The following is a 25098-nucleotide window of genomic DNA, read 5'->3' on the forward strand; positions in this document are numbered from 1 at the left end:
AGCTGCTTTCTTTTCCCCGCACAGCTGCATGTCATCTGTCTGATCTGGGTTAGAAATAAGGAGCTATAAAGGCTTACTGATAATAGTCCTAAGAGGAGAAAGTTGCACCAATACCACACGAGCAAGTTCCTTCATAAATCATAGAATCATGCTCACACAGACAAGACCACCAGTACACATTAGACTGTTCTGTTCTGGAGGTGGAACTGGGATCCCGTCATGGCCAAAACAGTCCCTGAGAAGCCCTGAGTAGAGGAAGCAGCATAGACCTTAATACTTGCTAAATCACAAAATTTAGTGCTGGGCACCCTCTGACAGAGATAAGCACATGTTTACAGTAATTCTGGCCCAGAACTACCCGTGAGGAGTCAGCGCCCATTCAGAGAACGTGCAGAGTAAAATGCCCTCTGCTCAGTGTGATTTAAAAATACTTTTGACTGTTTTCTACAGAAATTAAGCTTGTGCAATAAAGCTGTGTGTACACATACATAGCTCTACATAGCTCTCAAAGACTCTGACCAGCTTCATCCAAATTTGGGAAGTGGCAGTCATCTCCACTACAACTACATGCACAGAGGTCTCGCAAGGAGACAAACCCTGCCAGTGCCTTCTGCAGCAGAAAGATTTCAGCCCCATCAGACACTGGAGGACCTTCACGGCAGTGGCACGTCATGGAGGTCACAAACAAGGAGAAAGCTTCTGCCAAATTTCACACCCTTTCAAACATCATCTGCTATTACAACAAAACAAAACTCTAAAAGAAATCAAATGTCACTTATCCCATTGCCCATGGTACTGTTTGTTTTCCCTAGACAAGATGAGGTCCAAATGCTATGGACTGTGAGCTTCTCTAACACACAGAATGATATACTTACATACATATACAGATACATAAACATATAGATACATAAACATATAGACATCCACAGACCCAAGCCAAACAAATAAGCAGCCAGTCTTCTACCTCCTCTAAGCCACCTATTTTCCAGCAACTGCTTTGCACTATCATCTTGCAAGCTACACTGACCTTTAAGCCCCTTGATGGTGAAAATCTTTGTAAGCTTTGATAACACATTCTTGCTTTTAAGCAGATGCTAAAAAAGCCATCTTCCAATTTGCACAATTCCATTGCTGGGTTTTTTTGTCTGTTTTGTTTTTTTTTTAAAAAAAAAAGAACAGTTTTAAAATACATACCACTGCACCTCATAGTTCCTTAGCGAGAAGTTTCTCCCTTTCAAAAGCCTCTAAATCAATAATCATACTTTCCATGTAATGTGGAACTCCTGCTCTCTGCTGGACACAATTTCACAGACTTCAAAGGATACCATCAACTAACACAGCAGGAACCCAGCCCTGACTTTTCAATCAAAGTTGCAAAATTAAGACCTTCAGCCAAAATCTGAATTTAAAGGTTCAGGCCCAGATGCAGTTTTCAACTAAAATGACAACTAAGAGCCATAGTCAGGCAGGTGCCAAATGAAAAATGAATTAATTTTACTGCTTGTTTAATGGTTCTCCCTTCAACACAGACAAATAGCTACAGCTCATTCAAGACTTTGTGGGTTATTTCTGCACACAGCAGCATATTTTCAAGTTCCATGACTAATTCTTCAAAACACTTTCAATAAACACCACTACCTTCTTTGAGTAAAATCGATTTGCTTTGCACTTCATAGTAGATGGAAAACAACAACTGACTTAAACAAGAGCCTACTTCAAGCAAACTGATATTCAGATATTGTCAACGCATGGGACCCTGGTGAATAGACACTGGAATCATACAAACACAAAATCACAGGCCTGCATTACTTATTTATGGAAATAGAAGATTTGATTGAACTAAGATAGAAAGAGATACACAGTATTATAATGTTGATGATGCTCACAAGATAAATGTGAATCAAAGTGAAGCAACTGTCCTACACTGGTGTCCCTGATGTGTTCCTGTCAAGGATCTTTAATGTGGTCAGACAAGAGCACGCATCCATCTAATCAAATGGACAAGCACAACTTCACTTTTGTTACACTTATTCCTAACTTCTGCCGTCTCTTTCATTCTTTTTGACCATCCTTTCTTAGAACTTAGTATCCGTACTCCACAGTGTTCCCATACATCTTTAGCTACCATTTCAAGAAAAGAGGTCAACATATAGAAGATGTGATTATGGATGGAGGAGAATGTGGTAAAGTCTCTATATGCCTCACTTCAAATAAAGCCTCACAAAAATCTAGCGGAAGCCATGCACACACTGAACATTCTGGCTTATATGGCTCTTTGAGGAAAGGACTGACTTTTTTTTTTTCTAAATAAAGAAACACAGGGGAGTTCGGTCAGTGACTCAGGCTCTTTCACTAACTACAAAATAACAAGCCACTTCTATATCTTCAAATCAGAAAAGCAACTGAAATTCTGAATTACTCAATCCCACTAACGGCACTCTGAACAATCAGTTACTTCTCATGTTCTTTGCACATTGTACTTTTGTGATAACTACCTCCCCTTCTGGCAATTTTGCACAAGTTTTATTTTCTGAAGTGGGGTATTGCCAGGGAGTTACTCTGTAAATATTATTTCTGGAAATGACAGATCACTTGTGCACATGGTGATTAAAAAAATCCGTAATTAACACCTCATTACCTCCCCAGGTGTATACTGGCATGTCCACCTATAATCAGAGCCAAAAAGATTCAGCTGCGAAGTCATTGAGCTTAGCACTGTTCTTTCAGTGAATGTCCTGCTAAATAAATACATTTAAGTAGTGGTAGCTGTGAGTTTCCTAAACAAGCCATGGTTGAAAATGAAAACATATACCATATAAAACCAGCTATGGTGTATCAAAGGCTTATTCATTTTACCTGAATACATAGTTGATGTACTGTTGGTCCAGATCACTGGGAGAGGAGGGAAAGAAAAAAAAGTGTTCTTTTAGTAATGCAGTTCATTTGGTATAAGAGATCAGTATATTAAGTAGTATTATAACACTGTAATATTACATAATACAATATATGACACAATGTTATAATTAGGTAATACTAACGTTAGATTATAATTATATACATTGTAACCATAATCTATTACTATTACAATATTATCAATATATTAATCAGCATATTAACTTACACATCATTTGCATGTTATTTCTGTTGTTACTATGTCAGTGGGAGTCTCATTTAAAGTGAAGATAAAGTGAGACTGACTAAAATTTAGACCCTTTAAACAGAGACAGAAAATGGTTTTGAAATAAATCACCTTATCCATATCCTATACACACATGTATTATGTACATATACATAACATGCAGTGGCAACATATCCATTTCCATCCATACAGACGACTGCAGATTATAGACACGGTGAGCATGTAATGCCACCTGCTTTCTAAACAACTAATGTCTGGCTGAAGTTCTAACATGCACATGGGATTACTGCAAGGTTTCAAGGTTTTTAAGGTGCTCAGTCATTCCAGTCCTGTGGCAAGTCACCAGCTGCTAAACACTTTCAAGACTGTCACAAAGGGAGATACAGACAGATTCAAACTATGCAGCTTTCAAAGCTAACACAAACTAACATTTCCTCTTAATGCCTGTGCCAATAATTAGGGGTTCTTTTTCCAGGACTGAGTCATCATCCTTTGATAATACACTGTTTAAAACTAATTCAGTGTTCAAGTTACCAGTATAACTATCAATAACCACATGCTATTGTTATCAACAGTAAATAAGACTCCTCTTGCAAGAGAAGTCATTAATGATTAACCAAGAGTGGCCCAGCTCACACTGATAATGCAGAGATCCCTACAGTTTACCCGACTGCTACACAGATGTGTATCTAACCCTCTCTGATAGCAATCTTTTTCTTTTCAAAAGAATATGAAAACACATTACCTTAAAGAGCTGTTTTTCCATAACTTGTGAAATACTTTGTAAGCCCCTGTAATTGAAATGACATGTGTAATTGCCACAACATGCAATCACTCTGACAAACAACGGCTTGTTTGGCCATGGTACTGGCAGACGTGAAACCCCTCTGAATTACAGTTTAGCAACACGGCACAAAGGATGCCTAAACCACGAGTAAAATGAACCTATCGCTTCAAATTAATGGTTTTCAAAGCGTTATCATCTCAGAGTACTGTCATGGTATGTGTTTCTGCTAGTCCTGAAGAACAGACAACTCCTAGCTCATGGCAACTACAAAGGCATGTGTGTGTACGTGTGTGTGTAAATACATACAGAAAAGTGTTGCAGAATGGGTTCTTCAACCCACCTTATTTTTCAGGTAACTCCTGTGATGTGTTCATCTGTGTAGACCCCTACAGCTGTTGGTTCTGAGGCATCCTTCCTGTTTAGAGTTCTCTCAGCTCTAGGGCCTCCAGGTTCTTTACATTCTTGACCTACCCACCTCTTGGTTAGCTCCCATTTCTATTCTGGGAAAAGCTTTTAGCACTCAAGGAAGGAACAATATGTTTTCAGGCTCTATTTTTTCAAACCCTTTCTTCAAGGCTTTGTGGGGTTTTTTTTTGATTCACAAAGAAAACCAGAACACGAAAAGCAATTCCAGTAGAACACTATGTAACAGACGTCCTCAATTCTGCCTCTGTTAGCCAAGCTGAGTGTACAACATGTATCCTTTCTCTAATACTGTCTTGATTAACTGTGTGATAAGTTTTTTCATCTGTTTGCCCTTTCTTGTAGCATCTTTATTCTGTGTTAGTTGATAGGAAATCTAATTACACAAAAAACCCCAACAATCATATCAACAACTTTCTCTCAAAAGCAAGAGAAATGGGAATAAGCTGTATTTTTTGAGCATAAACATTATGTTGGCACTTCCTACACATTTCAAGCACACAGAAGAGGTCTCCTGAAGACTCTCTAAGCAGCTTTCCACCTCCATGGCCTAGCACTGCTTTACAAATGAGACCTTTCAGCTTTGAGAAAGCAGTAACATCACTTGTTACAGCAAACAAGTATTTGAAGTGAAAAATCCTTAGCTTTTTGTTTTATCTAAATGAGCAAATGTTTACCATATAACATCTCCTAAGGAAAAAAAAAATTGTATTATTTCTTATTTGTACATTAACAACATTTTCCAATGGGATCTCTAGACCTCCCTAGACACAAATACATATAAACACATAACCTCTGCCCTGAAAATTTTACAGTATGAATAGACCAAATAAAGAAGGGATCATCCCTAATCTGTAGACAAGACTTAACATATGAATGAGTTTATAGGACAGCTAAGAACCAAATACAAGTCCCTATTAACCAGCCTAATGCTCCAAAAGACACAGATCTCCTAGTTAAAAATTACTGCTCTTGTTTTCTTCAGATTTTCTGGGTCTGGCTGTTTCTAGATTTTCAGTAAAGAATTATGATTTATCCAAATCAATGTTTAGTCTGAAAAAGACAAAAGAAAACCTGACAGGTCATGCAACTCATTGTTAAAAATTTTTAAAAATGCGTATGATTGCATAAAAACCCCCAACATTTCAACATCCTTCCTCTGGGAGCATATTCCATGATATTTTAGAATATTTTTGTAAGTTTTTAAATAAAATCAGTGTGTGCAATAAAGCTCCAACTACAAGTTATTGCTTGGTTTTTTTCATGTTTCTTCTACCCTTCTACTAAGAGACACTTCTAGAAGTGTCTCTTAGTAGGCAACCATCAAAAAATCCCAGAAAAGCTTAGTGCTGATTAAAATTGCACGTACATTTTCTCATCCACTGTTAACTGACTGCAGTATCTAGTTTATTCTGTTGATGTTTTCAACGTAAAAGCTACAAAAAAAATGCACTTTCTTATCTGTACTGAGCTTCTTCATTCTTTCCAAGTGTTTCTTACATCAAGAACCTTAAATATCAGTAACTTCATAATTAAGCTGATTTGCTTCTCCAACACATTTACTCTTCCTAATTCTTTTTCCAAAAGAAAATGACTTACCAACACAGATCAGGTGAATTAGAGCCCATAAATAACCGTTTGGATCAAACTGCAATAAAGAACATCTACATAAGTAAATGCACGTTCATGTAAATATATGTATTGCTATTTCCCTGCAGTTAGCTTCACAAAGCAAGTACAGTGAGTGAGTGGGAGCTATGCTACAAAGAAAGGGAAGACGACTAAAGAAGACTAGGAAGACTAAAATTTTTCCTGTCCTGCTTAGAGACCTGGCATATGCCAGTTACCCAGTCTTGGCAAGGATAGCTCTATTTCTTTCAGATATGTACACCATTTTAAACCCTCTGAGAATATGAACCCCAGTCTATTTAGTCTTGTATTGGCAGTCAGGGAGGGGCAAGAAGATCAGAGGAATATCACTAAGGTTTTTGTCTTGTCTCCTTTCCCCTCTCAACCCCTGCAGCAGCTAAGCAGTCTCTCTCCCCAAGGCTCTCACTAACCAGAGAGTATCCAAAAGAGTGCTTTAAACAGACATCTACCTCCGAGCAAGGCAGGATCTCTTCACAATCAATGGGGAAAAATAAACTTTTTTGAGAGGAATTTACCTGGTGTATTTTAGATGTCTGCTTTCAGGGTAGATGAATTACACACCAGAAGTTCCTGCTCTGCACCATGGACTATGAAGGGAGCTAGCACAGATGCAACACTCTTGATGGCTGCTTTCAATCAGATGCATCCAGACAAGTTCCTAGGTTCATCCTACCTGACTTCAGGTATTAACTAAAGTATCTAAAACAAGGAAGCAGCCTTCCTAAGTCTCCAAAAGAGAAAAACACCTCCAAGGAATAGGTCCTTGCTGCACTGAGCTGCTCTCTGGAGGTACTTCCTTTCTTTCTCCAGTAGCTACAGAAAGCTTGTAGGGTGATTACAAAGCTAATTTAGGAACGTTCTGAAAGTACATGCAATTAATTCAAACCTACGTGATTTGCTCTAAGCCCTATATGAAGATAAACTATGGTTTCCGCAGCCACCAGTTTCACTGAAGAGCTGCATGTCTGCACTGCTCAGAGGTTTTACCATGATGCAAACACATTAAACCCAGCAAGACTACAACACAGCGATAAGCAACATTTACAATTCCTTCGCAGGAATCCCACCCTAGCTTACAGGTAAAAGCTGCATCCCTCATATGCTAACAAGATGTCAAACTTCCAAGTTCTAACTAGAATTGCTTTACAAAGCAGAGCTCACCTGTGTGTCACATAAAGGAAGGCACACCGCTGCTACCAGGAGGAACAGCACACTGTGGAGAAGAGAAAAAAAACAAACAAGACCAAAAGCTCGTAACCTGGATTTGTACTCTCAGCAAAGTACAGGCAATTCCACTCAATTTTACACTGACACTTCGTTTGTTTAATTTTTATTCCATATTTAAAAAGTAATTTCTGCCACCAAAATTAAGTTTTACATCATGCATTCTTCATAACTCATACACAACAAAGTTGTATGAGAAAAGAAGTAGCACAAAACATTTCGGCAGTGATGAAAACAAGTTTTTTTGGTAGGGAGTATTATTCTTCACTTGCCATCTGGCTTCCCTAGGCTGCTTCAGAAAGTCCAAATCAACCAACTTCTGGCTGTGAATGGCTACCAGAAAGTTCTTTCATTAAGGTGAATTGCCTATTACAATAACTCCAGCAGAGGTGGCTCCATTAAAAGTTATGCTGTAACTCCAGAACACAGAGCAAAGTGGAAATGGGTGGTATTACACTAGAAACGGCTTAAGGATGGCACAAGTCCTCCCCTAGTCCACTGACTCGGACTAAATAAATTCTTAACCTGTGGCTGAGTCAGTATTTCTACAGGCTACACTGAATACACTGATACGGAGTTTCTGTGGACTGTCACTATTAATAATAACAAACATTTGATTTTGCAGCTTATTTTCCTGCTCTCTAGGGGCATAGGAAAAGACAGAATAAAGATGATAAAAAACCTGGTATCCTTGACAATAATCCAGTGGTGAAAACAAGGCCACAGTAAGTCAGATAATGGAAACAACAGGAAGAAATTAGGAAGATGGTGCCTCTAAGTACAGTAAATAATAATCCAACATTATCCACTCTAAGTACAGCTAAAAGATTACAGAATGTGGAGGACAGCAAATACACGTTCTTCAAGGGGATGGGGGGGAAGAATGAAACTTTTAATACATCACTGGCTGACTTCTGTTTGTCCCTTTCTATCTCCGTTTTGAAGCCTAAACAGCTAGGGCCAATGAGGGTTGGTAGGTTGTGTAGCTTAATGATTCTAGCAGAACTGTATACCACTCACCTTTTCTTTCTTAGGAGAGGCATTTTTAGCTATTTTCTATCACATTAATTATCTTTCTCTTACTGTTTAAGATTACCCACTGGAACTTCAAACCTGATTTCTATCTCCTTTCCAAAAACATACTTACAAGCACTCCTTTGTTATTCAGGAAGACTGGCCTTCTGGCTTTTTTTATTTTTATAAGGAGAAAAAAAAAGTATCTATTTAAGCAATTGTTAAAAAAATACATTTTAAAAATATTTAATTACTCCTATGTCCTATGTCGCAATTTAGGCTCACCGCCCACAGGAATATGCCTTACATTCTTCATTGTTTTGGTGTGCCATTATCTGAAGCAAATACAGAAGCTGGAGCCAAAACAAGTCTGAATCTGAATGTGAGCAGTTTTAAAAGCTTACCTACAGACTTTCAGATGAGAGGTCTGCTGTAAAAAAGAAAGTATGATTAAAAAAATTAAAATTTAAAAATAAAAATGGTGAAATAGTGCTTCCTCCTTCCAAAAACAAGAAAGTGATGACAGCTGATCTTACCACACCAAACACATTAAAAATCCAGCAAGCAACATTCAACATCCCATTACGTTTGAGCACTGCTTAGCAAATTTAATATGAAAAAAAGAACCAGGACTATAGATTAGCCTAATTCAACTTGATTTATATTTTCAGATTACTTACAGCAGGTAAACCTAATACCAGACATGAACTTTATACCTGGTCCTCAAACTTAACCTGAACTATACCAAAACTATGTATTGTATGTACTCAAATATTGAGTATACTGAATTAATTAGGTACTATTCCAGCCAAATCAGTCTTGGTCTAAACTCATGAGAGTTTCCCAATCCTTTGGTCCAAAATTATTCTCCAGAAGCTTCCCAGCAAGACCTTGTCCATAGTGCTTTTGTTTTCCAAGAGAGGGAACATAAACATGTGAACTAGGAGGAAAATAAGAAAACACTTTGACAGGGACACTAATCAGAGGACAGTGCTACAGGGACATGCCATGGTACACACTGCTATGTCCCTCAGGCATAATCTTAGTGACCTCTTCAGTTTGTTAGGAGTAGCAAACATGGGCCATTTATTTGTCTTCTACGTATACAACAGAGGTAATGAATGGAAGCTCCCTTCCACAGCAAGCCAGGGGCCATTGTGGAAACGACTTTGTGATGAATGATTTCCCAGTGTTACCTCCCACAGCAGCTCTCTGGTCAATTAGAAAAGCATTTCATAGCCTAAAAAGAAGGATCCCCAATGCAGATTGTGACAAACAAACCCAGCTCTTACTAAAGGGAGCAGGAATTACTCTCCTGACTTTAATAGGTCTTGGGACAGATTCTCAAGCATTCAAAACAAATCCAAAAATGCACTGGTTTTCCTGCACTTCATGTGGAGATGCGATCTATCTATAATCATACAACAGATCAAATACTAGATATATTATACTGGTTAGATCTAAGACCCAGTTAGACCCAGTCCTCCTCCCTCTCAGCTCAAAGAATGAGATTCTTATGTGGGGCATGAGAGAGAGGTGGTATTAATTTTCAAAAGGAAAAAACACGCAGGACCAAGTCAGTCTTAAAAATGCAGATCAAACTGTTGATACGCATTTGCAGTGTCTCAACAACTAAAGGGGAAAAGAAAACATCAATATAGATACTTGTCAGCAGCAAAGCTCTCTCTTGGTCTCATTAATGACTAGCTATCACAGGGAGACTAGAAAAACACATGGCATTAATGCCTGTATTAAAAGAAATTAGGTGTCTTGTTATAGGGCAATTATATCACAGGAGGTACCTTGAATGTATCAATTAATAGATCAATTACCTCTTTCTGCACAAACTTCTGGAACCCACAGGTTATAACTTCTGCCGCATTGTGCATGGTGAGGAACACTGGGATTGGCTGCCATTGGGAGAGAACAAAAATGCCCAAATCAAATCAGAACAGTCACACACATAGGAAGGAACAGTCTTCTTAGGGATGGCTGTCCCACATGTTTGTGATTTTGGGTTTTGTTCTGTTTTTTTAAGCTGTAAACCCATGCCGCATCTCCCAAAAAAGACTTAGACCCATTCCAATCACTATTACATGGCACAGGCATCTTTAAATGCAGACCCTGCTCGCTGCTTCTCCCACTTTCGAGTGCTCAGTCACTTTGTTTGTACACAGCTACCTCAGTGAGATTTGCTCCAGGTTTCTGCCTCTAGCTTTGCCTCTCCGTTCAAATATCTGCAGCCTCCACAGTAAACAGTTCTCATTAGTTTTCCCATCTCTGTCTACTGCTACTAAGAATACAGTGTGACTCCTAGCAACAGTATTATGGGCAAGATGATTTTGGGTGATTGCTTTCAGTTACTGCTAGGAAGAGCTGCCCAAAATTAGGGTAGAAATGTAATAATTCATACACAAATGATGTTGAAATTATACCCACTGAGGTATCTGGACACCATCCCAACATGAAATCATTAAGAAACAAACCCCAATGATAACAATAATGAATCAAACACCCATTGCCCCAGGCAAACCCAACCAGTATTAGTGGTTCATAATACTTCCTCCAAATCAGATCCATGGTCTCTCAGACAGTTGAAACAGAAGCAATTCTCTGCTCCAATTAAGATAATCTAAAGACTAAGGCAGTTTTAGGAAGCAGTTTTTCCCCACTTGTGTATAGTATTTAAATCACAGGAGTAGAGAATGAGTTAATTTCTCAGTGATGTCCATGCCTTTTAAATATCAGGTGATACAAGCAAATATCTCTTAAATTTGACTTTGTATTCAGAGATCTGTATTTTGTGTATTTTTCTTTTCATTCCCATAAAGCTGGATAAGCATCGCTAATTAAACATTTTAAGTCATAATGACAACTTGGGTGGATCCATAAACACAACAGTTACACCAAGATAACTTTTAACACCTCTAAATTAGCAAGGAATGAAAATCACCCAAACACAACTGGCATGAAGTTGTCAGCTCCTGCTTCACCGATTCTGAAAACCAATTCTCAACCCTGTTGCTGGACAACTGAGAACATAAAACCAGAAGTATCTAACATAAGCATCCTGAGCCTGACACAATAATAGGAAATACAAGAAATAACCATACACAAGGAAAGTTGACAGCAGAATTTACATTATTCCTTTTGTGAAGCCAATTTACTGGGTTTTTCTTTCCTCCCCCCTGCTTTTGGCTCTTCTGAATGTGTTTTGGAGCCAACAATGGCTCCAGTTTGCCTAGCCCAGTTAACTTTCTCCATATGTCTGTTCTCTTTGATGTGAGTATTTCTTAAATTTGTGAGTGCGCTTAATGCTTACGAAAAGAAAGGTTTACTGGTTGGGCAGGCAGGGTGAAGAGACTCTGTACAAACCTCCCCTCACAGCTCTGCATACTTTTGTTAATGCATCACAGTCCAGAGCTAAGCAGCCGTCCTCCAGTTCCAGCCCTGAACTCCTGGGCAGGGGAGACTGCCAGCACCTCTAGGGAGAGGCACAAACAGAGATTAAGATTGTAGCCCTGCCAGTATACAGGAGTGTTTGAAAGTGGGTCTCCCTGGCTTTGATCAAAAAAGCGCACGTAATTTCTGCTTTAGGAATAAACCCACTTAATTCAAATGCACTGCTGAGGTGAGCCAATTCAGGTAGAAGCTTGGGAAAGTCCATTTTCCTTCTCACTGTGTCATAAAATTGTATGCAAAAATGTACACAAAGTTATTGTAAGTAAAGCTTCTATGCAGGATTCAATTGAGCCCCAGTACAAGGCATTACATAGTAAATATAGCCTAAGACTACTTGTCCTTTTGTCTTTCCTCCTAAAACGGCCACAGAATTAGGCCTCTAAATCCCCATTCATGTACAACAAAAAGCCATTCAGAAATGGGAGATGCTCCTCAAGAAAGGTTTGGGACACAAATCAAAACCATTCACAGCCCCTCTGCCACTCCATTGCATCTCACTCTTGAATGACCAGAGCAGGGACAGAAGGCAAACGATAACTTACGGGATGACTAGGAACTAAGAAGAAATAGCAGAGAGGATGCGATTCATATCTCCTCCACCTCCCAGGTGAGCAGACAGAAAAGATGCTGCTGCCAAGGCATTATTGCTGTTTCCAGACAGGGCTCTCCTTGGGGATCTTTGCTCAGTTTACACCAGGGAAGCCCAATGGAACTTGCTTTGACAAGGAACCAAGAGGAATTAAATGCAATCTCCCCGAGACAGAGCTAATCTGGAGGCATGGGGGGCTTCTGACCACATGCCTGTGCTTTCCAAAGGTCTGAGATGAGGCCCCCAGCCTTGTTTGTGAGGACAGAGACCTCCTCTCCTTTTCTGCCCTACCTCTTCACTGGGATGTTCAAGGGATCACTACAAGCAGAATCTTGTCAAAAATTCTCTTTTGATCCTTCTTGGGGTTTAGGAGCTGGCAGAAGCAAGCTGGCTCTGGAATTAGATTAACTTGCATTGACAGAATGCAGAAAGGAACTAGTGTGCAATCTGGCCTTGCAGACTACATAACAGCAGTAAAAGATTGCTGTTTTATAAAAATTCATGTCACTGCTTTTTTTTTTTTTTTTTAAGAAAGACTATATCATTTACATAAAAAGCATTCAACTTCGGTGAAAGCAGATTTGATATCCTGTAAACATTTGGTAGGTTATTGTGATTCAAATGGATCATGAAACTGATTAATCTAACCCTTCTCAAAATCTCTTTCCAACTTTGAAATTATTTTTTCAAATCCTGTAAAGCATCAAAAGTTTCTCACTGAAATGGTTTTCATCCTTTTCCTGGAAGGACTTCCCACAAATCCCACAGCCCCATTCCCCCTTTTGCAAAGTTACAGCTAGTAACTTCTTCAGCTTCTTCCCTACTTGCACAATTCAAACCACTGAGGATCTGTTCTGTAAAACACCGAGTACTCTGGAGAGATGCTGAGTACTTTGGACTGTCACAGAAGTGCTTTTTGATAGTGCTTTACACTTTGTAGGATTGGACTGCTGCTCTAGCACCATTAACAATGTATGTAGTATTTAAACCCCTCCTCCCTTCTTTCCTCCCAACCCAGAAACAGCATTAAACACCTTGTATGAAGAGAATGTTCTTTGCTCATAAAGTAGAAGTAATACAGAACTGAATTCTACTTGTGTGTTTCTTACCAATCTAGACAGTGCCCTAGAGCCAGCATAAATAATGCCAACAAACAGTACTGAAGCAGGAAGCCAGGACAGGATTTCAGACCTGTGAAAACAATTAAAATCCCATTACTTCACCACATTCTGTTTACATACAGTTGGCAACAGTTGCTTGCAAGGAATATAATAATACGTATATATATACACATGTATTTCAAAGGTGTGCATATTAAATTCATTGCCTGATTCAGTATTCCTCCCATGTAGTGAAGAAGTCTGAGACAGAAATTAATCACTTCATCTAATCCCAGATAGGAGCTATCTGCAGATATATTTTCTTTCTTTTACTCTTTCCCTGGCTCCTCTCCCTGCAAAATTGTTTGTTTCATAGCAATTACTCCTGCTGGTTTTAAGGGAGAGAAATTTCAACTAATTTCATTGCTGTGCTGTAAAAGGAAGAAAAACTGACAAATGAAGGCATAAAATGGCATACTTGCACAGACAGCACACATTTTCACTATGTACAAATACACTTGCCCACCCACACATTCATTTCTCAGCCAGATTTACAAAGAGATTCTTCCTAAAGATCAGATTGTCTCTGTGGGAGCCTGTCTCTTGAGATTTCCTAATGATACTCCTTTGACTAAGCCAAACTCCTAGAGGCAGTTTGACAACTAATGGAGAAATGAAGTCATCACAGATTGATCTGATATTTTTTTTAGCCAGGATTATTGCAGTAGGGTCAGGTTTCAGTTCTGAGAAGGGGCTTCAGAATCTGCACTTTTCCTGGTTTTGATCTTGGTACTTAAGGGGAAAAAGGGATCAGGTAGGTGGTATATTTCAGAGAGAACAATGTAGGATTTTGAGCAAGGGAGGAAAGGAGTAGCAGTGGTCTAAAGGCCTGATCCAAAGGCTTCCCAGGACTGAAGACACTGCTACCCCCATTCACTCTTCCCAAGCTTTGAACTAAAGTCAAGAAAATGCTAGTGAATAATGCTGGTCCTCAAAATGAAACCAAACTACTTGTAGTTCCTAAATTTGGATTACAATTCCAACTAGCATGTAAGAGTTAAAACATAATTATAGGTACCGCTACACTACTACACTTAGTGGAACACAGGAAAAATAGACCACTAAATGATGATATCACAACAGTTTGAATGAAGATAAAACATGCCCAAAGAGTCCTGTAAACACAGACAAGGAAAGAAACCCCAAACATCATGTTTCCTCTTTTTTTTATACATAATTTTCTAAGATACTTGATCAAAAACCCAGGGTAATGAAAATAGAGTAATCTTTAGGTCCTTCCACTGGCATAAATATTTGCTCTGGTTTTTTGGGGTAGTCGCCATCATTTTTTATAAAAACACTGCTCCTTTTAAGGTTATTGACTTCAGCTGGAATTTCACCAAGAGCAGGATCTAAAACTCTCATACCTCATTACCAGCAAGTTCACATGAGACACCAACAAAAATACCCCCATCCTATTGGAACTGCAACAAATGGAAGAAAGGGGGAGGGAAGAAAGGAAAGGCGGGCTGGGAAGATGAAAGGAACACATGAAAACTGATTTTTCGTTCAGAACATAACATGCTTTCATGTTCCCCACCACTAAATTCTAGGAATCCCAAATATATCTTCATCTCCAATGTAATACTGCGAAGTGCAAGGGAAAAGGACTTCAGATGCTTTTTCCATGATGTAAGGGTAGAATTTTATTCTGCCAAGTGGGAATTTCAGGACTGAAAAAGAATGCAAGGATGTCTGATGTAATGCGTCAGCACCAACAATCTGTCTTGTATGTAAACCAATTAGTAGCTTCTTATGTTGGCAATACAGTGATGTACATGCAAAACAGGAAAGCTCAGTGACATAAAAGCACTGATGAGCTTGTGGTTTTAGGGCTAGATCCACAGCCCACTAAAGTCAATGGGTAGCTTCCCCTAAACCACACTTAGGAGCTTTGTTTTAAGCAAGGCTCTGAGCTGCTGCTTAGCTGTGGGGAAAATTCCGCACTAGAAGAAATGCCAATGAGAACACATAGGACTTATGTGCCTACAAGGGTTAGGCAGAAGTTAGGCAGCAGATCGCAGCGCTGGAAGCATTATGCAGATGCCACACATAGTCCTCTGTGCTCCACGGAGCCCTTGTTTTGGATACAAGTTTTGCAGACAGTCACCAGTCACCATTTAGAAGCAACGATGATGGTGACAGAGTCCCTCACAGCTGCGAGTACTGGCGGAAAGCAGATGAAAAGCAGGATATCCACAAAACCTAACAGAAATTACTCTAAGTAATATGTTTTTATTTGGTCTTTATTGTGAAGCTAGTATTCTGGACTCTAGACAAAGGGTGGTGATCTCTACGTAATAAATTAATTCTGCTGAGACACTTTGATACAACCTGACCTGGCTCAGAAAACATGTAAGATCAGTCCACACAACAGAAATACTAAGACTTTGTGGAAATAAACAAACAAATGGCTCACAGTTTATTATTTGAAGCATGACAAGACTGAGGACTGGATAGGGTATTCTTGAGTATCCTACACATACACATACATACATACACACACACGCAAGAAAAAAACCAAACACATAGATTCAGAGATCAATACTCTGTAAGGGTGGTGGTGAGAAAACATCCTTATCCCAGTGGTAGTACTAAGAAAAATCACCTTTGGAGCGGGAAGGAGCTTGAGAGGAAGTGGTAGACAGAAGTTTTGCGACATGATGTTTGTTTGTTGGGGAGTTTTTTGGTTGGTTTTTTTTGGGGGGGGGGAGGTTGGTTTGGTTTTTTTAAATACAGGAGATATATGCTACAAGTCCAGTTCAGCAAAGCATTGAAGTATGTGCCTAATTCTTCTGAAGAAAGACAGATTTAAACTCATGCTTAAGTAGTTGGCTGAATTACAGCCAAAACGTGTCAATTAATTCTGGTCATTTCAGTCAGTGTGTTCTAGAGCACGCATTCTGTATTGGTTAAACTAATGAAGAGGTTTCTCAAGATGTATTTTAATCACTTTTCCTATTGTGTGCTGACATCTAGTGGCCTGAAGTCTCCATCGTCAAAACAGGAACTAATTTTTCACCAAAACTTTTTCTTAGACAAAAACATCCTCTTCAACAGCAGAAAACAGTTCTTGTCCACTATTTTCTTTAATGCCTTCCAAGTTTTCAAAAAATGAAAATATCTTTTCCAAGCTGGGAAAAAAGATTCAACTTCTGTAATTTCACAGTTTAAAGCAAAAGTAATCATCTAGTGATGAAAAGTTGAACTAAAAAGGACATTACTGATGGCTGTATTCCTTTATCCTTTAGACTGTTCTGAGAAGACAAAATCTGCATAAACAATATACATTTGATAATAATATATATATACCAGCAACTGCCACTAAAGCAAGGTTTGGGCCCTAATCCTGCCTCTACCAACATCATTGACAGCTTTTACACCAATATCCTTATTTTATCTACACTGCAGATAAAAGATAGAAAGTTAAATTCTGTTCCCATTTACAACTTGACTGAAGTTTCAGTGGTGATGTAGTAACTTGCATGGACATGAAAACAGAACTTAGGCTGGTTCTACTGACATACATGCAGAATTTCATTCCAAATGAGGAGATTCAGTTTTGCAAGCCAATTGTTTGAATCCCAAACAGAAAATTCATCAGTTGTCACTTGCTAATACAGAACTGCTGAAAAAAAGTTACAATGGAAGGGAACTCTGGCAGTCATCTAGTCCAATCCCCTCCCAGCTTCAGAGTCAAGTCACATTACTCAGGTCATATTACTCAGGTCATTGTCCAGTAAAATTTTGAATATCCCCAGAGATGGAGATTCAACAATTGCTGTGGGCATACATCTTACAAATTATAACATTTTGCAAAATAAAAAGATACGCCACATTCCATTACTGCAGAATGGATCCACCTGAGCAGAATACAGTATGCTGGATGAGTCTTCTGAGTTGCTGTCACACTCAGTTCAGGCATATGATCTTTGTCTACCAAGCACCTTTTAATTTCGAATTTGATTATTATATCAATCCTGTGCTGCAATGGATGCTCTTGCTGTGTGGTTATAAATACTAGAGTTAGGCAAGGGTGAACGATTCCCACTAATGGGACACACTTCTTAGAGAAAAAGACAGATCACATTTGTGGACTTCACTGCACTGAGGTTTTGGGCAAGTGTGCGTCAATGCTCTTAAGTAACATCACCAAGGTTTCTCTGACAACACTATAAAATAATCCAGGGAAGAGATGTGGACAGATGGTTGGATAAGTTATCCTTATAGTTTTCACTAATGGCCATGCTTTTTTAATTTTTTTACCAAGGTTAAATTGAATCCACTTTATATTAGTAATCAGTTGAAGTGTGTGTCATTCAACATTCATTAGACTAAAACACAAGATCTCTCATACACCTGTGAAGCAGAACACGTACAAACACACACACCCTGACTTATATTTTAGCAAGTTAGTAACTTCCACAACCTACTTAACTATGTCATAACCCAGCTACAGAAAATAAGTATTTAGCAGATACCGAAAACCCCACAGTACCTTGAACACAAGTTTATCTCCACCCAACCAAGTTTCCAGGAGGCATGAAGTAGAAGTCCAGCCACTAATGTCTGCCACCTGAAATAGAAACAAAACAGCACCTCTGAATTATTTGTTGTTTTTAACCATGTGGAGCATGACCTTAGAACCCACAGAATTTCTCACAGCATACCCATGACTCTAGTTATCTACCATTTCTCCAGGTTACCAGGGATGCCACTATTCCCCTTTGAATCTTTCATTTTTGTGGGCCTTCATTTCCTCCCAATTTTCTAATACTCTGGTTCTTCTACCTCCTGTTTCAAATGTTTTGTAAATTACCATCTACCACAATTACTTTATCATGTTACTGAATCCTCATTCTATCATGTCTTCCCATACAGGGTTTACAGTAATAAAAGCAATGTTACAGCCATGATGATCTGAAGGTGCAAGTGAGGCAAGGTTTGTGACAAGAGATCACTATCTTTTCATACCTAAACTGTTATTGTTAGAACAAATAAACATGATTTCAGGATTCAAAGACTTGCTTCAGCCCCAAGGATGACATGTGTAGTCCTAGTAGTTTCAAACATTAGCTCTATGACCTCCCATGGTTATTCATGCTGGGCTTAGATTACAAACTCCCTCGAACTCACACTGCTTTCCTCCCCGGCCCTGCATCTTGTGTAGCAAGCACCAAGTGAACCATCATCAACAGTTACATGATTATACTGCACGAGCCTCTGACTCAGAGCCTCTACAGAAAACATCCTTACAGCCAGATACCCTTGCATATAAACCACAATACTACAATTTTCTCATTGAAAAGGTGTATGTAACAACTACATGCATTCTGCATTGACTTATCTATCTAATGACTTATCCTACCATAAAGGCGTTCCTTAGTCTATTACGGAAATAGTATATGAGGCCTTAGAAATGCTTGCAGGTAACTTAAAATTAGTAATGATGCACACTGAATTTTTTTAAGCTTTAAAATAAGTTATTAGCTTCTTTCTTCCTTAAGCTAGTGGTTTCCAGAGATGTGTTTCATGTTTCTTGGGTGACAATTCTTTAACATCTAGCATAGTTCAGACAGAGATACTGTACTACAGTGTTACATCACATTAACATCTGTAACAGGTATATAAGTGGTTTTATTTATTATTCCCATTCATTGCAATGCATTTAAGCAATTATTTAAAATCTCTCTCACACATACACAAATAAACAAATAATCACTCCTTGCAGTATTACATACAGTTAGACAGTGTCAGAGAAGAGCCAGCTCATTGTCCACATGGGTATGATGAATATTCAGTACTACTATCACAGCTCACTTCATCTTTTTCAGATGAGAAGCATATAAGAGCTTAAAAGCCAGGTATCCCTGATGTTTGCTGCAGGCTTGACAGGGCTCTATTCCAAGCCAGTGATGAACTGCCATCAACTTTATTGTGAAGAATTTCATTTTGTCTCAAGTTTTAAGGACAGAAGTTGAAGTTAGTAACAGTTCCAGATGCTTAGCACTGTGCAATATAGTCTTAGATTATATAGGCAACAAAACCAATGACAACAAACAATAACAGCATGAACTGAGAATAACACTCTTTTCCTCCTCTGCTGACCTGTCATAGCTCTAAATGAAAGCGCATCTGAGCCACCTTTAAAAGCCAGAACTAATGGAAAAATATTAAGATGCCGAGATGCATTTCCAAATAATAGAAAAAGGAAATAACTGTGGTAAGACAGATACCATAAGGCAGTTGCTTGCCACTGAAATATGCTTTTTTACTGTTGATTTACCACACTTGTATTTTACATACATTACTCAAAACCCTTTTCTGTCAGGACTGAAGACAACATTCGTTGCTTATTTAATAGAGCTGAGTATACTCAAAGAAAATGGAGATTCCCAAGGCAATTATTCCTAGAGTTGATGGCAGTCTTGGGGCTGCACTTCAGGTAAAAATATAAGCCATGCTGAGCAGCAGTAAAGGAATTAAAGATATCCAGTGTCTGCAGACTTTACCATTATCTCAAAAGAACAAATGGGGGAAGTCTTGCCTCTAAGAGGCCAGATTTTCACTAAATGTCTCACAACCTGTTAACAGCACTGATGGTATATACGGATATTTGACAAAACATTATATTTCTAATTAAAATCATTAAGACATGATAGTGACTTGTGATGCAGAGTTACAACAAAGACTAAGCATGAAAATAAGCAATTTGTATTTGTGTATGCCTAAACATGGGTTTAAGGTTGGTTTTCATTAGCACAGCGAAAAAATACACCACAACTGCACATGATCCCTGAGTGCCATTTCCAAAGAAGACAGGCTGTACTACAATTGCTACTTTTCTATGCTGAAGCATAAGATTTTCAGAAAAATGAGAAATGATGGAGTCTATATATCTTAATTACATCACCATCATGTGTAAAAATTAACCAAGACACATTAATGAATGCTTTACCAAGGCTTCATGAAGTATTTTCTCTAGACAGCAAAAGCCAGTAATGACAAGAGGTACTAAAGTTAGCTTTCAGCATGGAACAGCAAGACATTTACTGATTAAACTAATTTTTCAAACAACTGTATTCTTAAAATGGTACTTACCCTTGAAAAAGGGTAGGGTAGGTAAATTTCAGGACAGACAGGACATACTGGAAAACAAATACCAAATTAATGGACATCAAACATCTACAGCTTTATAACATTAACAAACAATCACGAGAGCAACAAAACACAAAAAGTTTCTATGAAAATAAAGAAAAATAAAAAGACAAAAAGAAGTTTTCGGTAATTTCTCTTCCCATGCCAGAACTGCTGGATGCTGCCCCAGTCACTGCGGAAGGTAGCATACACTAAAGTACATGAGGTACAGAGCAGACACACTGAACGATGGAGGGAAGGCTACCTTCTGAATTGGTCTTTCACTTTCTGAGCACACTCCATGCATCACACTGAATGGGAAAAGGATTAACAAGAACAAAAAGACATAAGCACTTGTCAATTAAAATCATACCATATGACAGAGGCAAACTTTAGCAGAATCGAGACCAATAAGCTTAACATAATTTTCTCCTGATGATTAATTCATCTTGCAGACCTAACATTCTGTTCACACACCATTTTGTGTAAAATATTAAGCAGTCCATGAAGTCCTTTGGAGATGTAATATATGGGGGAAAAAAGCAAAGCCTCTGTGTTGTTGCTTTAGCGTGCTTTGCCAGGGTCTGCGCGGATGGATGCTAGTGTCTTGTCCCACTAGGCATGTATATATGCAAATATAAGGCAGAAATGATATGCCTTTTAATGTGTATATCAGGATCTAACAAATTCTTGTAATGAAGTATATAAATACTATTTTTGCAAAGGAGAAGAATGACTGAAGCTTCCTCAGAGGAAAGGTACCTGCCATTCCTTCCAGGAGCCAGCAGAAGTTGTCAATGGCAAAAGGAGAAGCTGAAAGCTTTCAACAGAGAGGAAACAGCGCTGAGCACTTTGCAAGGTCCAGTTTTTAGGTGTGTGGGGGGGTGTCGCTAAGAAGCTGGCGTCAACATACAGAGACAAGGCATGTTGATTCACAAAGGGTCACGTTAGACATACACTTGTCTGAACTGCCACATGGGTTTTCAATCAGGATGACCTACCTGCACATGTCTGTATCCCCATTTCCATTTACATACCACCTGCAACAACTGAAAGGTCTATAATCTATAACCTTTTCCAATGCATGGTGCAATCTGGCAGCTCTTCTCACCCCTTTCTGTTTAACTAATCAGTGCTCCTAGCAGTCTGTCAAATAAAGCGTATTATCTCTCCCAATGAACTTTGCTTTACATGTGGACTTCAGCCTACCTCTGGCCATTATTAATGTTTCTGAACAGAAACCAGCGGCTGATGCTGAGAAGAAATTTCATCTTCACCTCCAAAATGCTGCTTTTCTCTAACTCTCCCTCTGGAAATCCATACCCTAGTTGCTTCAAAAACATATTTTCTTTCAGAAATCTGCACCAGAAACACAGACACACTCTCTAATAAATAGGACAGCAAGGAGTAGTTACGCTATCTCCTCCTCCCAGAGTGAACAAACTACTTCAACCTATGTCTAAACTATACAATTTTATTCACAGTGTGGCCATCTTCAGCCTACTTCTCCTTCTGCTTAGACCTCTCAGCAATTCCAACAGGCAATTAAGCTGCACAGTGGAAAAGAGACTTCATGTCCTTAATTTGCAGGTTAATTAAACTGCCAAAGGGTCCATGGAAGTTAGTGTTTTTTTCACCACTACTACAATGCTTTGAATATTTCAGATTTTTTTCCCTTGGGTGCTTGGTGGTGGTGTTCTGGTTAGCAGATCTTGTTTGGTGAATGGCTGCGCATTCAGTGGTTGCTAGGTGCCCAAGTAACAAAATACATTTAGCACCACTGATGCTTTCAAAGCGGCATAATTTCTGGCTCTATAACGAACATTTCATTCACTTGAACAATACGATGTCACCCTTTTACACTCCTAAATATGCCAGTATTGAAACGTTATGTGTCCTGGAAAGGTAAAGATGCCACACACCTTGGAAAAATGAGAGCGGTAGAAGACAGCCGCCGCCTCGATTACGAGTGCACCCGGGGATGGGCGGCGGTGGGTTTGGGGCTGAAATGCCAGGGGGTTTTTTTTAATTTTATTTTTTTTTTCCACTCATGGGGTAGTCCTCCTCTGGGAAGGGGCTGAGCCGCCGGCTCTCCCCGAGCAGGGCAGGGCAAGCAGAGGGCACCGTCCCTCTTCTTCCTTCTTCTTCTTCTTCTTCTTCTTCTCCTTCTTCTCCTTCTTCTCCTTCTTCTCCTTCTTCTCCTTCTTCTCCTCCTCCTCCTGGGTCCCTGCACTCTCCTCGCCCTCAGGCGCAGCCCCCGCTCCTGCTACAGCGGATGAACCTCCCGGCGCCCCCGCCCTTCCCTCCGCCTCACCCGGCCCCTCCGAGACTGGGGCGGCTCCGCGCCCGCCCTCACCTTGTTGGTGAAGCAGGAGGCCAGGTAGAAGAGGCAGAAGGCGAGCCCGCCCGCCGGCCTCTTCAAATACATCTGTCACCGCCGGCCCCGCCGCCAGCGCCTCGCCGCGCCGGCCCGGCCGCCGGCCGCCATGGCAGGCACACGTAGCGCCGCGGCCCCGCCAATGGGCAGCGGGCTCCGGCCGCCGGGCACCGCCTCCTTAAAGGGCCGGCGCTGCCGCCTGGCAGCGGTGCGGTGCGGCGCAGCCCCGCCGCGAAGGAGCGGGGGTGCGGGGGGGGGGGGAGCAGCCGGGCGGCAGCCGGCAACGTGTGCTCGCAGCCCAGAAAGCCAACCCGGTCCGGGGCTGCATCCACAGAAGCGTGGCCAGCGGGTCGAGGGAGGTGATTCTGCCCCTGTGCTCTGCTCTGGTGAGGCCTCACCTGGAGCCCTGCGTCCAGCTCTGGGGCCCTCAGCACAAGAAGGACACGGACCTGCCGGAGCGGGTCCAGAGGAGGGCCACCAAAATGATCCGAGGGCTGGAGCACCTCTCCTATGAGGCCAGGCTGAGAGAGTTGGGGTTGTTCAGCCTGGAGAAGAGAAGGCTGTGAGGAGACCTTATTGCGGCCTTCCAGTACTTGAAGGGGGCCTATAGGAAAGATGGAGACAAACTCTTTAGTAGGGCCTGTAGCAATAGGACAAGGGGTAATGGTTTTAAACTAGAAGAGGGTAGATTCAGACTAGATACAAGGGAGAAAATTTTTACAATGAGGGTGGTGAAGCACTGGAGCAGGTTGCCCAGAGATGTGGTGGAGGTCCCATCCCTGGCAACATTCAAGGTGAGGTTGGCTGGGGCTCTGAGCAACCTGATCTGGTTAAAGCTGTCCCTGCTCACGGCAGGGGCGTTGGACTTTTAGACCTTTAAAGGTTCCTTCCAACCCAAACTATTCTATGATTCTATACATACAAAACTATAAATATCCCAGGGAGGCAGCAAAGCAGTGAAAGACATGCCCTACCTAGTCACAATTACTGGGCGTTCTTTTATTATGGCCTAGGTAAACCTCGTTCTTCCCAGATCTGGTATTCAGAAGGCCCTATCTCTGCAGTTCTCACCTTGACTTTGCTCAGGTAATGCAGAGTACAGGGTACTCTCTGTACACATACACCCTATTTTTTTAGAGGACTGAGCATGGCCGAAACTGGGGAGCGAGAGGGGCACTAACTGGTAGACCAGAGACCAAATCCAGCTCACAAAATGTGCCTAACCTGCTCTGTTTAGCCTCAAAAGACAAAAGTCAGCAGACAGAGCACAACAGCTGAACAGCCTCCACTCCGCCAAGACAAATTCAAGCATTTTGGTCCATCAGATGCAATCCTGTCTGATTTGTAAGGAAGTGGCCCAAAACAGACATTGGATTTCCAGTGCTGAAAGGTTTGGTCCATCTGGGCCTTCAGAGATCACTGACGTGCCACCATAAAGGAGGTGATAGAGATGGCAGGGTAGGTGATACAGCATTTCCACTTTGCAGAGCAGGTGTTTATGTAAGCCTGTCAAATGTGTGTTTTGCAAATAAAGGTATACTTTGCGTTGTCCCAAAAATTCAGCCTGTAAAGCTTTAAAAAAGAACAAGAAAAGTTTACAGGTATCTACAAAGACTAATGTAAGCATAAGAATACTTTAACTTTTTATTTTAATGGAGTATCATTTTCATGCAAAATATTACAGTGATAGCTCTCTTTGCGTTTCTGCCAGTATTTCTTATTGAAAGTGGGAGACTCGGGCAAAGATGATGTATCTTCTTACAGCAAGATGCAGAGGCAGGTTTGAATGCTTGTAAGCCACTTATAGTGAGGGATTAAGAATGAAGATGGAAATTTCTGCCAATGTTGTTTATCATGACTAACTTGAATTATATATTAAGCAATTGCTATACAGCTTTGGAATTATTTTGAGCAATATGAAGGGAAGTTTCTGCTCTATCTAGATTTGTTAAAAATTTGTTAAAATTTTTATTAGGAGGTGTGAATGTGTGGCAAATGATTTTGTTTACATGTCATTTTACAGAACATTTCTTCTAAATACCGTTCAGTTTAAAACTTGATCCATTTATATAAGAGGTCATGGGATCAAGGCCTCATCAGGTAATATTTAAGAGACTAATACAGAAGACTTATTTC

At 40.1% G+C, this 25098-nt stretch overlaps 1 protein-coding gene across 1 annotated transcript in view; it reads right to left on the bottom strand.

Annotated features, from left to right (window-relative positions):
- Positions 1-23013, bottom strand: part of SLC35D4 (solute carrier family 35 member D4) — a 57287-nt gene extending 34274 nt beyond the window's left edge. Inside the window, exons 1-10 of the mRNA XM_009493671.2 lie at positions 22942-23013; positions 20550-20596; positions 17947-18024; positions 13398-13479; positions 10070-10147; positions 8642-8667; positions 7161-7212; positions 5949-5997; positions 3885-3930; positions 2857-2892 (exon numbers count right to left, since the gene is read on the bottom strand). Of these exons, the coding sequence (XP_009491946.2) occupies positions 2857-2892; positions 3885-3930; positions 5949-5997; positions 7161-7212; positions 8642-8667; positions 10070-10147; positions 13398-13479; positions 17947-18024; positions 20550-20596; positions 22942-23013 (566 nt within the window). The remainder of the gene's footprint in view (positions 1-2856; positions 2893-3884; positions 3931-5948; positions 5998-7160; positions 7213-8641; positions 8668-10069; positions 10148-13397; positions 13480-17946; positions 18025-20549; positions 20597-22941) is intronic.
- Between the last annotated feature and the right edge of the window lie 2085 nt (positions 23014-25098).

Source organism: Pelecanus crispus, chromosome 2 (genome assembly GCF_030463565.1).
Source record: "Pelecanus crispus isolate bPelCri1 chromosome 2, bPelCri1.pri, whole genome shotgun sequence".
Classification (NCBI taxonomy): domain Eukaryota; kingdom Metazoa; phylum Chordata; class Aves; order Pelecaniformes; family Pelecanidae; genus Pelecanus; species Pelecanus crispus.